The 14,230-nt window shown below is 43.2% G+C and overlaps 1 protein-coding gene across 1 annotated transcript in view; it reads left to right on the top strand.

The window, feature by feature from the left end:
* The first annotated feature begins 1,517 nt into the window (after positions 1-1,517).
* The window catches only part of LOC135530813 (probable global transcription activator SNF2L2), a 65,473-nt gene continuing 52,760 nt past the window's right edge, over positions 1,518-14,230 (top strand). The window contains exons 1-3 of the mRNA XM_064958988.1: positions 1,518-1,665; positions 2,121-2,339; positions 12,749-12,972. Coding sequence (XP_064815060.1) covers positions 1,627-1,665; positions 2,121-2,339; positions 12,749-12,972 — 482 coding nt within the window. The 5' untranslated portion in view covers positions 1,518-1,626. The remainder of the gene's footprint in view (positions 1,666-2,120; positions 2,340-12,748; positions 12,973-14,230) is intronic.

Genomic DNA, 14,230 nt, shown 5'->3' with positions numbered 1-14,230 from the left:
AGAATACCCTGGTACAGCATACTACAATGCAGTAGAATACCCTGGTACAGCATACAATGCAATAGAATACCCTGGTACAGCACACAATGCATTAGAATACCCTGGTACACAGCATACACTACAATAGAATACCCTGGTACAGCACACAATGCAATAAAATACCCTGGTACAGCATACTACAATGCAGTAGAATACCCTGGTACAGCATACTACAATGCAGTAGAATACCCTGGTACAGCATACTACAATGCAGTAGAATACCCTGGTACAGCACACAATGCAATAGAATACCCTGGTACAGCATACTACAATGCAGTAGAATACCCTGGTACAGCATACTACAATGCAATAGAATTCCCTGGTACAGCATACTACAATGCAGTAGAATACCCTGGTACAGCATACTACAATGCAGTAGAATACCCTGGTACAGCATACAATGCAATAGAATACCCTGGTACAGCATACTACAATGCAATAGAATACCCTTGTACAGCATACTACAATGCAATAGAATACCCTGGTACAGCATACTACAATGCAGTAGAATACCCTGGTACAGCACACAATGCAATAGAATACCCTGGCATAGCATACTACAATGCAGTAGAATACCCTGGTACAGCATACAATGCATTAGAATACCCTGGTACAGCATACTACAATGCAGTAGAATACCCTGGTACAGCATACAATGCAATAGAATACCCTGGTACAGCATAATAAAATGCAATAGAATACCCTGGTACAGCATACTACAATGCAATACAGGTATAAAATACAATATAGGTACATCATACAATACAATGCAGGTACAGCACAAAACACAGGTACAGTATACGGTACAATACAGCTATGGCATACAATACAGAAACAGCATACATCTGTACTGTCTGGTGTCTCGTTCTGTACTGTCTGGTGTCTCGTTCTGTACTGTCTGATGTCTCGTTCTGTACTGTCTGATGTCTCGTTCTGTACTGTCTGACGTCTCGTTCTGTACTGTCTGATGTCTCGTTCTGTACTGTCTGACGTCTCGTTCTGTACTGTCTGACGTCTCGTTCTGTACTGTCTGGTGTCTCGTTCTGTACTGTCTGGTGTCTCGTTCTGTACTGTCTGATGTCTCGTTCTGTACTGTCTGACGTCTCGTTCTGTACTGTCTGATGTCTCGTTCTGTACTGTCTGATGTCTCGTTCTGTACTGTCTGGTGTCTCGTTCTGTACTGTCTGGTGTCTCGTTCTGTACTGTCTGGTGTCTCGTTCTGTACTGTCTGGTGTCTCGTTCTGTACTGTCTGGTGTCTCGTTCTGTACTGTCTGATGTCTCGTTCTGTACTGTCTGATGTCTCGTTCTGTACTGTCTGATGTCTCGTTCTGTACTGTCTGGTGTCTCGTTCTGTACTGTCTGATGTCTCGTTCTGTACTGTCTGACGTCTCGTTCTGTACTGTCTGACGTCTCGTTCTGTACTGTCTGATGTCTCGTTCTGTACTGTCTGACGTCTCGTTCTGTACTGTCTGATGTCTCGTTCTGTACTGTCTGATGTCTCGTTCTGTACTGTCTGATGTCTGTCTTTTTGTACTGTGTGTCTGTAGGAGGAAGACGAGGTGCCTGATGATGAGACTCTGAACCAGATGATCGCCCGTAATGAGGATGAGTTTGAGCTGTTCATGGTGAGAAGCACATTACATTAACCGTAGCCTTTGGTATGGTGCTTTCGAGACATTGATATGAGTTTGAATACTGACACAATAAGATCACTATAGGGTAAAGGTTAGGATTAAGGTAAAGGTTAGGGAAAGGGTAAAGGTTATGATTAAGGTAAAGGTTAGGGAAAGGGTAAATGTTAGGATTAAGATAAAGGTTAGGGTTAGGGTAAAGGTTAGGATTAAGGTAAAGGTTAGGGAAAGGGTAAAGGTTAGGGGTAAGGTTGGGAGAAAGGGTAAAGGTTAGGGATAAGGTAAAGGTTTGGGATTAGGGTAAAGTTTAGGATTAAGGTAAAGGTTTGGGTAAAGGTTACGGTAAAGGTTAGGGTTAGGGTAAAGGTTATGTAAAATGTTAGGGTGAAGTTTAAGGGCTAGGCTAAGGGTTAGAGTTAGAAATCAATAAAGTGTTGTTTCCTCTTTAGAGTATGGACCTGGACCGGCGGCGGGAGGACGCCAGGAACCCTAAAAGGAAGCCACGTCTGATGGAGGAGGATGAGCTGCCATCTTGGATCGTCAAGGATGACGCAGAGGTGGAGCGGCTCACTTGCGAGGAAGAGGAGGAGAAGATCTTCGGCCGAGGATCACGCAGGAGAGGCGACGTTGACTACAGCGACGCCCTGACAGAGAAACAGTGGCTCAGGGTAGGCTGGAACATATTATTTTATTCTCAAGGGTTTGCCAGAATCTAATTCTTAATCCCATTAACCCCCTAGTGGTAGTGAGAGCTAAATAACCCTAGGGAATGGGACAATATTACATCACTTGCAAACAGCAGAAGCTGTCAAATGATAGCCTACCACGCAATTCAGTAAAGTGCTGTTTACGGCCTTGTGTTTTTCACAATGTGTATTGGCGGCAGTACTAACTTTCCTTATATTTCTCATGCAATACGAATGAAGAATGGAGAAAGACCCACTTGGAATTTGTGGCATGCACTACTCATGTAAAAAAGCAATATGGCGCTGATAGTTAGGGCAGCTCTGCTACTAGTTCCTAAGCAACTTTGCAGTATTTTGTTTTTTTTGTGTTATTTCTTAATTATTAGCCCAGGATTTTTTTGTGATATTACATACATCCGTAAATAACTTTTGGATATCAGACCGGCGGTAACTCACCAGCGTTACGACTGGGAATATGACTTTCCCGAATTGGATCCTTTGTTCGTAACCCCCAGGGCAATTGAACTGATTCCAGAGGCTGATCCAAAACACAGCCGGTGGGGAAGAGGTATTTGGAGTGGACTTGTTGTCCAACTCAGGAGGCGCGCACACCATCCACCGCTTCCGAGTGTATTACTTGCTAATGTTCAGTTTCTGGATAATAAAGTAGACGAGTTCAGGACGAGGATCTCTTTCCAGAGAGACATCAGGGATTATAACATACTCTGTTTCACAGAAACATGGCTCTCTCGGGATATACTGTCTTTCTATAGCTCGGTTCAGTTCTCAGTATATCGCGCAGACTGGAATAAGAAACTCTCCAGGAAGAAGAAAGGCGGGGGTGTATGTTTCATGATTAACTACTCATGGTGTGATTGTGATAACATACATAAACTCAAGTCCTTTTTTTCACCCGACCGAGAAAACCTCACAATCAAATGTTGATCTTACTACCTACCAAGAGAATTCTCTTTGGTTATAGTCATAGCCGTGTATATTTCCCCTCAAACTGATACCACAACAGCCCACAAAGTACTACACTGGTCTTTATGCAAACTGGATTACACATATTCTGAGGCCACATTTGTTGTAGCTGGGGATTTTAACAAAGAAAAGAAAAGCAAAGAGAAAACACTATTGAAGTTCTATCAACTTATTGACTGTAGTACTCGTGCTGCTAAAACACTCGACCACTGCTACTCCAACTTCTGGGATGTATACAAGGTCCTCCCCCGCCCTCCCTTCAGCAATCACATCTCCATTTTGCTCCGTGCTAACGCTCGTCTGAATCCACGCTACAAGATTGTTTTGATCACGCAGACTGGGATATGTTCCGGGTAGCCTCTGAGAATAACATTGACAAATGCACTGATTTGGAAGACTGAGTTTATCATGAAGTGTGTAGGGGATGTTGTACCCACTGTGATTGTTAAAACCTACCCTAACCAGAAACTGTGGAAGTTGCATTTCACCATGGCAAGGTGACTGGGAATATGGCCGAATACAAACAGGGTAGTTTTTCACTCTGTAGGCAATCAAACAGGAAAAACGTCATTCTAGAGACAAAGTGGAGTCACAATTCAACGGCTCAGACACGAGACGTATGTGGCAGGGTCTACAGACAATCACGGACTACAAAAGGAAAACCAGCCACTTCGCGGAAACCGACATCTTCCTTCCAGGCAAGCTAAACACCTTCTTTGCCCGCTTTGAGGATAACACAGTGCCAGTGACGTGGCCTGCTACCAAGGATTGTGGGCTCTCCTTCTCCGTGGCCGACGTGGGTAAGACATTTAAATGTGTTAACCCTCGCAAGGCTGCCTCCCCAGACGGCATCCTTAGCCGCGTCCTCAGAGCATGCACAGACCAGCTGGCTGGAGTGTTTACGGACATATTCAATCTCTCCCTATTCCAGTCTGCTGTCCCCACGCTCCGTATCACTCACTTCTGTCATCATGAAGAGCTTTGAGAGCCTAGTTAATGATCATATCACCCAACCTGACGTCCTAGACCCACTTCAATTTGCTTACCACCCCAATAGATCCACAGACGATGCAATCACACTGCACACTAGCCCTATCCCATTTGGACAAGAGGAATACCTATGTAAGAATTCTGTTCATTGTTTACAGCTCAGCATTCAACACCATAGTACCCTCCAAGCTCATAATTTAGCTTGTGGCCCTGGGTCTGAACTCCGCCCTGTGCAACTGGGTCCTGGACTTCCTGATGGGCCGGCCCCAGGTGGTGAAGGTTGGAAACAACACCTCCACTTCGCTGATCCTCAACACTGGGGACCCCAAGGGTGCGTTCTGAGCCCTCTCCTGTACTTCCTGTTCACCTGCGTGGGTGAACAGGGAGTACAGGAGAGGGCTCAGAATGCCTCCAACTCAATCATCAAGTTTGCAGACGACACAACAGTAGTAGGCCTGATTACCAACAATGATGAGACGGCCTACAGAGAGGAGATGAGGGAACAGGGAGTGCGGTGCCAGGAAGAAAAAAAATCAACAAAACAAAGGAGCTGCTCCCTCCAGAAACTGCAGAGGGAGCACGCCCCTGTCCACATCGACGGGACCGCAGTGGAGCAGGTGGAAAGTTTCAAGTTTGTCTGCGTGATGCCCAACGCATCATCAGGGGCAAACTACCTGTCCTACCCATCCTGTTAGCGGGATCATTTTTGTCAGCAACCACTGAATAGCATAGCGCCACAGTCAAATAATATTACGAAAAAATATTCATGAAATTACAAGTGCAATATTGCAAAACACAGCTTAGCCTTTTGTTAATCAACCTGTCTTATCAGATTTTGAAATGATGCTTTACAGCGAAAGCAATCCAAGCATTTGTGTAAGTTTATCGATAGCATAACAAAACATTATGTACACTAAGCATTAAGTAGCTAGGTCACGAAAATCAGAAAAGCAATCAAATTAATCGTTTACCTTTGATGATCTTCGGATGTTTTCACTCACGAGACTCCCAGTTACACAACAAATGTTCCTTTTGTTCTATAAAGATTATTTTTATACCCAAAATACCTCCGTTTGTTTGTCACGTTATGTTCAGAAATCCACAAGAAAGAGCGGTCACGACAACGCAGACATATATTCCAAATAATATCCATAATGTCCACAGACACATGTCAAATGTTTTTTTTATAATCAACCCTCAGGTATTTTTAAAAATATATTTTCGATAATTTATCAACCGGGTGAGTAGGTTTTTCAATAACACCGGGAGAAACAATGGCCGCTTTACTATGTAGCGCAAAACTCACTCTGAGAGCCGCCACCCATCCACTTACGCAATGTGATCTTTCACGCTCATTTTTCAAAATAAAAGCCTGAAACTATGTCTAAAGACTGTTGACACCTTAGGGAAGCCATAGAAAAAGGAATCTGGTTGATATCCCTTTAAATGGAGGATAGGCATGCATAGGAACAGAGAGGTTTCGAAATAAGAGGCACTTCCTGATTGGATTTTCCTCAGGTTTTCACCTGCAATATGACTTCTGTTATACTCACAGACAATATTTTGACAGTTTTGGAAACTTTAGAGTGTTTTCAATCCTAATCTAACAATGATATGCATATTCTAGTTTCTGGGGCTGAGAAATAGGCCGTTTCAAATGGGTACGTTTTGTTAGCCAAAAACAAAAGTACTGCTCCCTACACGCAAAAGGTTAATAATGGAACACTAGTCACTAATAATGTTTGCATTGTGGCAGACCAGGGGATTGGGGCAAAATGTTTACACAGATCAGACAGAGTAGGATTAGCTCGGTTTGAAAGGTGTTTATTGAAATAATAGTCCAAAAGAAAATAATAGATCTCCACTAAGAGACCTTCTCCGGGATACCTTCTGCTGGGCTTCGGGTCCCCAACTATACAGGAGTCCTTTCCTCCCCCAGTCTCTCCCCTGTGTGCCACTCTTCTGGCAGCTTTATGGGAGTTGTATAGCTGGTGAGCAATTAGCCCTTGATTACTCCCCAAGCAGCCCCAATTAGTCCTGGCCGGAGAGACCTGGCACGTCCAGCAGATAGAGCCATCGCCTCGTGATGTATACTCTGTCTGTCACCAGGCCTCGACGAGTTTCCCCCTGTCAAACTGCTATTTTGAAATTGAAGTCCTGCTTCAAATCAAAACAAATTATATTTGCCACAAACATGTTTAGCAGATGTTATTGCGGGTGAAGCGAAACACTTGGGTTTCTAGCTGACCTGCTGTACGCCACAACATATTTTTGCTTTACTCATCTCATACGTACAGTGGGGCAAAACGTATTTAGTCAGCCACCAATTGTGCAAGTTCTCCCACTTAAAAAGATGAGAGAGGCCTGGTCACATTGTAGGATTTTTAAAGAATTTATTTGCAAATTATGGTGGAAATTATGGCCCCATTCAAATTACAGGCCTCTCTCATCTTTTTAAGTGGGAGAACTTACACAATTGTTGGCTGACTAAATACTTTTTTGCCCCACTGTATGTATATACTGTATTCTATTCTACTGTATTTTAGTCAATGCCACTCCAAAATGTCTCATCTAATATTTATATATTCATTCATTCTTTTCCTTTTAGGTTGTTTGTATTGTTGTGAAAATGGTTAGATATTACTGCACTATTACTGCACAGCTAGAAACCCAAGCGTTTCGCTTTACCCGCAATAACATCTGCTAAACATGTTTGTGGCAAATACAATTTGATTTGAAGCAGGACTTTCATTTCAAAATAGCAGTTTGACAGGTTTAATTTTCTGCCATTTCTTGGGGATTAATTATTAATCAGTAGAAGCAAATAAAACCACTGTTCTGAACTAATATTTATACAAAATGTTTTACGTCCATAGTACATGTCTTTTACCAAATGTTTTAGGGTCTGTACTCAGGTCAGCTACATAGCTGTACTTCCATAGTACATATCTTTTACATGTCTTTTGCCAAATGTTTTAGGGTCTGTACTCAGGTCAGCTACGTAGCTGTACGTCCATAGTGCATGTCTTTTACCAAATGTTTTAGGGTCTGTACTCAGGTCAGCTACATAGCTGTACGTCCATAGTACGTCTTTTACCAAATGTGTTAGGGTCTATACTAGAGGTCGACCGATTATGAACTTTCAACGACGATACCGATTATTGGAGGACCAAAAAAAGACGATACCAATTAATCAGACGATTTATTTAAAATGTAAAAAATATAAAATGTATTTGTAATAAATACAATTACAACAATAATGAATGAACACTTATTTGTACTTTATATAATACATCAATAAAATCAATTTAGCCTCAAATAAATAATGAAACATGTTCAATTTGGTTTAAATAATGCAAAAACAAAGTGTTGGAGAAGAAAGTAAAAGTGCAATATGTGCCATGTAAGAAAGCTAACGTTTCAGTTCCTTGCTCAGAACATGAGAACATATGAAAGCTGGTGGTTCCTTTTAACACGAGTCTTCAATATTCCCAGGTAAGACGTTTTAGGTTGTAGTTATCATAGGAATTATAGGACTATTTCTCTCATTTGTACTTCCGGCGCCGACAGAGATGGCCGCCTCGCTTCGCGTTCCTAGGAAACTATGCAGTTTTTTGTTTTTTTACGTGTTATGTCTTACATTAGTACCCCAGGTCATCTTAGGTTTCATTACATTCAGTCGAGAAGAACTACTGAATATAAGATCAGCGTCAACTCACCATCAGTACGACCAAGAATATGACTTTCGCAAAGTGGATCCTGTGTTCTGCCTTTCACCCAGGACAATGGAATGGATCCCAGCCGGCGACCCAAAAAAACGACTCCGTAAAAGAGGGAAACGAGTCGGTCTTCTGGTCAGACTCCGGAGACGGGCACATCGTGCACCACTCCCTAGCATTCTTCTTGCCAATGTCCAGTCTCTTGACAACGAGGTTGATGAAATCCGAGCAAGGGTAGCATTCCAGAGGGACATCAGAGACTGTAACGTTCTTTGCTTCATGGAAACATGGGTCACTGGAGAGACGCTATCGGAGTCGGTGCAGCCAGCGGGTTTCTCCACGCATCACGCCGACAGAAACAAACATCTTTCTGGTAAGAAGAGGGGCGGGGGCGTATGCCTTATGGCTAACGAGACGTGGTGTGATCACAGAAACATACAGGAACTCAAATCCTTCTGTTCACCTGATTTAGAATTCCTCACAATCAAATGTCGACCGCATTATCTACCAAGAGAATTCTCTTCGATTATAATCACAGCCATATATATTCCCCCCCAAGCAGACACATCGATGGCTCTGAACAAACTTTATTTGACTCTTTGCAAACTGGAAACCATTTATCCGGAGGCTGCATTCATGGTTGCTGGGGATTTTAACAAGGCTAATCTGAAAACAAGAAATTTTATCAGCCTATCGATTGCGCAACCAGGGCTGGCAAAACCTTGGATCATTGTTATTCTAACTTCCGCGACGCATATAAGGCCCTGCCCCACCCTCCTTTCGAAAAAGCTGACCACGACTCCATTTTGCTGATCCCTGCCTACAGACAGAAACTAAAACAAGAAGCTCCCAGGCTGAGGTCTGTCCAACGCTGGTCTGACCAAGCTGATTCCACACTCCAAGACTGCTTCCATCACGTGGACTGGGATATGTTTCGTATTGCGTTAGACAACAACATTGACGAATACGCTGATTCGGTGTGCGAGTTCATTAGAACGTGCGTTGAAGATGTCGTTCCCATAGCAATGATTAAAACATTCCCAAACCAGAAATAGTGGATTGATGGCAGCATTCGCGTGAAACTGAAAGTGCGAACCACTGCTTTTAATCAGGGCAAGGTGACTGGTAACATGACCGAATACAAACAGTGCAGCTATTCCCTCCACAAGGCTATCAAACAAGCTAAGCGTCAGTATAGAGACAAAGTAGAATCTCAATTCAACAGCTCAGGCACAAGAGGTATGTGGCAGGATCTACAGTCAATCACGGACTACAAAAAGAAAACCAGCCCAGTCACGGACCAGGTTGTCTTGCTCCCAGGCAGACTAAATAACTTTTTTGCCTGCTTTGAGGACAATACAGTGCCACTGACACGGCCTGCAACGAAAACATGCGGACTCTCCTTCACTGCAGCCGAGGTGAGTAAAACATTTAAACGTGTTAACCCTCGCAAGGCTGCAGGCCCAGACGGCATCCCCAGCCGCGCCCTCAGAGCACAGCTTCTATCTCAAGGCCATCAGACTGTTAAACAGCAACCACTAACATTGAGTGGCTGCTGCCAACACACTGACTCAACTCCAGCCACTTCAATAATGGGAATTGATGGGAAAGGATGTAAAATATATCACTAGCCACTTTAAACAATGCTACCTAATATAATGTTTACATACCCTACATTATTCATCTCATATGTATACATATATACTGTACTCTATCATCTACTGCATCCTTATGTAATACATGTATCACTAGCCACTTTAACTATGCCACTTTGTTTACATACTCATCTCATATGTATATACTGTACTCGATACCATCTACTGTATCTTGCCTATGCTGCTCTGCACCATCACTCATTCATATCTTTATGTACATGTTCTTTATCCCCTTACACTGTGTATAAGAAATTAGTTTTGGAATTGTTAGTTAGATTACTTGTTGGTTATTACTGCATTGTCGGAACTGGAAGCACAAGCATTTCGCTACACTCGCATTAACATCTGCTAACCATGTGTATGTGACAAATAAAATTTGATTTGATTTGATCGATTAAATGCAATACAGGACATGCTAGATAAACTAGTAATATCATCAACCATGTGTAGTTAACTTGTGATTATGATTGATTGATTGATTGTTTTTTATAAGATAAATTTAGTGCTAGCTAGCAACTTACCTTGGCTTACTGCATTCGTGGTACAGGCAGGCTCCTCGTGGAGTGCAGTGTAATCAGGTGGTTAGAGCATTGGACTAGTTAACTTTGAGGTTGCAAGATTGAATCCCCCGAGCTGACAAGGTAAAAATCTGTCGTTCTGCCCTTGAACAAGGCAGTTAAACCTCCATTCCTAGGCCGCCATTGAAAATAAGAATGTGTTCTTTACTGACTTGCCTAGTTAAATAAACATTAAATAAAGGTGTATAAAAAATCTGTGTCCAAAGATACCGATTTCCGATTGTCATGAAAACTGGAAATCGTCCCTAATTAATCGGACATTCCGATTAATCGTTCGACCTCTAAATGTATACACAGGTCAAATATATAGCTGTACATCCATACTACCGGTATTTTACCAAACGTGTTAGGGTCTATACACAGATCAGCTACATAGCTATACAACTCTTGCGTTGTATTAGCTGTGTACTTAGGGTCGTTGTCCTGTTGGAAGGTGAACCTTCACCCCCGTCTGAGGTCCTGAGCGCTCTGGAGCAGGTTTTCATCAAGGATCTCTCTGTACTTTGCTCCGTTCATCTTTCCCTTGATACTGACTAGTTTCCCAGTCCCTGCCGCTGAAAACATCCCCACAGCATGATGCTGCCATTTCCATGCTTCAACGTAGGGATGGTGACAGGTTTCCTCCAGACGTGACAGTTAGTATTCAGGTCAAAAAGAGCAATCTTGGTTTCATCAGACCAGAGAATATTGTTTCTCATGGTCTGAGTGTCGCCTTAGATGCCTTTTGGCAAACTCCAAGCGGGCTGTCATGTTCCTTTTACTGAGGGGTGGCTTCCGGTTGTCCTTCTGGAATGTTCTACCATCTCCACAGAGGAACTCTGGAGCTATGTCAGATTGGCCATCAGGTTCTTGGTCACCTCCCTGACCATTGCCCTTTGCCCTCCGATTACTCAGTTTGGCTGGGCAGCCAGTTCTAGGAAGAGTCTTAGTGGTTCCAAACTTCTTCCATTTAATAATGATCCGGGCCACTGTGTTCTTGGGGACCTTCAATGCCGCAGAATTGTTTTTGTAACTTCCCCAGATCTGTGCCCCGACACAATCCTGTCTCGGAGCTCTACGGACAATTAATTCGACCTCATGGACTGGTTTTTGCTCTGACTTGCCCTGTCAACTGTGGGACCTTATGTGTGCCAGGTGTGTGCCTTTCCAAATCATGTCAAATCAATTGAATTTACCACAGGTTGGCTCCAATCAAGTGGTAGACACATTTTAAGTTTGATCATTGGAAACTCAATACCAAACAGGCCCCCATTAACATCGACAGGGCTGATGTGGAGCGGGTTGAGAGTTTCTTGGTTTCCAAATCACCAAAGTCCAAACACACCAAGACAGTTGTGAAGCACGACAACACCTTTTTTCCCTCAGGAGACTTAAAAGGATCCTCAAACAATTCTACAGCTGCACCATCGAGAGCATCCTGACCGGTTGATTCACCGCCTGGTACAACTGCAGAGGGTAGTGCGTAAGGCCCAATACATCACTGGGGCCAAGTTTCCTAACATCCAGGGCCTATATACTAGGCGGTGTCAAAGGAAGGCCCAGAAAATGGTCAAACACTCCATCACCCAAGTCATAGACTGGTCTCTCTGCTACCGCACGGCAAGTGGTACTGAAACGCCAAGTCTTGGACCAAAAAGCTCCTTAACAGCTTTTACCCCCAAGCCATAAGACTGCAGAACAATTGATCAAATGGCCACCCGGACTATTTATATTGACCCCCCCTCCTTTGTTTTTACACTGCTGCTACTCGCTGTTTATTATCTATGTAGAGTCACTTTACAAATTACCTCAACTAACTGGTGCCTCCTTCACATTGAATCGGTACCAGTACCCCCTGTCTATAGCCTCGTTATTGTTATGTCATTTTATTGTGTTAGTTTATGATTTTATAAAAAAAAATACTTTAGTTTATTTAGTAAATATTTTCTTAACTCTATTTCTTGAACTGCATTGTTGGTTAAGGGCTTGTAAAGTAACTATTTTCACGGTAAGGTCTACACTTGTTGTATTCGGCGCATGTGAAAGAAAATTTGATTTGATTTGAGTCTCATAGCAAAGGTTCTGAATGATTATGTAAATAAGTTATTTGTTTCTTATTTTAAATACATTTACAAAAAGGTCTAACCTGTTTTTGCTTTGTCATTATTGGGTATTGTGTGTAGATTGATGAGGAAAATGTTTAATTTAATACATTTTAGAATGAGGCTGTACCGTAACCAAATGTGGAAAAAGTCAAGGGGTCTGAATACTTTCCGAATACTGAATACTTTTAGTTTCATAACTAGAAGTCCTACGAACACATGCTAAATACTGTTAGACAGGTAAGAATTGTGGGATTCTGAAACAATGTGACTACTACAGCTGCACATTTGTTCTTCGCTCATTAGTTCAGTCTGTAACCAGAACAATGGGAAGGACAGCTACAGTATATGAGTGTATTTTTATCTGTGTGTCGCCCCCTACAGGCAGTAGAGGATGGTAACCTGGAGGAAATGGAGGAAGAGATCCGTCTGAAGAAGTCGAGGAAGAGGAGGAGACGAGGGGAGAAGGACGGAGGGAGGGAAGAGGGAGGAGAGAAGGCAAAGAAGAGGCGTGGACGTCCCCCTGCCGAGAAGCTGTCCCCCAACCCCCCCAAACTCACCAAACAGATGAATGCCATCATCGATACCGTCATCAACTACAGAGACAGGTAAGAGAACCATAGCAGGAGAGAGTGGTGATACCCCCAACCAGTCCTCAAGCACCTGGGTTGCACATGTTTTCTCTAGTCCAGCAATAGTATCCCTGATTCAATTATTGACAGATGTATTCCTCTGGGGTTCCTATATCAGTATCGTCCTCTGTCCTCTGGGGTTCCTATATCAGTATCATCCTCTGGGGTTCCTATATCAGTATCATCCTCTGTCCTCTGGGGTTCCTATATCAGTATCATCCTCTGGGGTTCCTATATCAGTATCGTCCTCTGGGGTTCCTATATCAGTATTGTCCTCTGGGGTTCCTATATCAGTATCATCCTCTGGGGTTCCTATATCAGTATCATCCTCTGGGGTTCCTATATCAGTATCATCCTCTGTCCTCTGGGGTTCCTATATCAGTATCGTCCTCTGGGGTTCCTATATCAGTATCGTCCTCTGTCCTCTGGGGTTCCTATATCAGTATTGTCCTCTGGGGTTCCTATATCAGTATCGTCCTCTGGGGTTCCTATATCAGTATTGTCCTCTGGGGTTCCTATATCAGTATCGTCCTCTGGGGTTCCTATATCAGTATCATCCTCTGGGGTTCCTATATCAGTATTGTCCTCTGGGGTTCCTATATCAGTATCGTCCTCTGGGGTTCCTATATCAGTATCGTCCTCTGGGGTTCCTATATCAGTATCATCCTCTGGGGTTCCTATATCAGTATCATCCTCTGGGGTTCCTATATCAGTATCATCCTCTGGGGTTCCTATATCAGTATCGTCCTCTGGGGTTCCTATATCAGTATCGTCCTCTGGGGTTCCTATATCAGTATCGTCCTCTGTCCTCTGGGGTTCCTGTATCAGTATCGTCCTCTGTCCTCTGGGGTTCCTATATCAGTATCGTCCTCTGGGGTTCCTATATCAGTATCCATATCAGCCTCTGTCCTCTGGGGTTCCTATATCAGTATCGTCCTCTGGGGTTCCTATATCAGTATCATCCTCTGGGGTTCCTATATCAGTATCGTCCTCTGGGGTTCCTATATCAGTATCGTCCTCTGGGGTTCCTATATCAGTATCGTCCTCTGGGGTTCCTATATCAGTATCATCCTCTGGGGTTCCTATATCAGTATCGTCCTCTGTCCTCTGGGGTTCCTATATCAGTATCGTCCTCTGTCCTCTGGGGTTCCTATATCAGTATCGTCCTCTGTCCTCTGGGGTTCTTATATCAGTATCGTCCTCTGGGGTTCCTATATCAGTATTGTCCTCTGGG

The sequence above is a fragment of the Oncorhynchus masou genome, unplaced genomic scaffold (genome assembly GCF_036934945.1).
Source record: "Oncorhynchus masou masou isolate Uvic2021 unplaced genomic scaffold, UVic_Omas_1.1 unplaced_scaffold_1429, whole genome shotgun sequence".
Lineage (NCBI taxonomy): Eukaryota > Metazoa > Chordata > Actinopteri > Salmoniformes > Salmonidae > Oncorhynchus > Oncorhynchus masou.
Note: the sequence above shows the minus strand (reverse complement) of the source record. Positions and strands in the feature narration are given on the sequence as shown.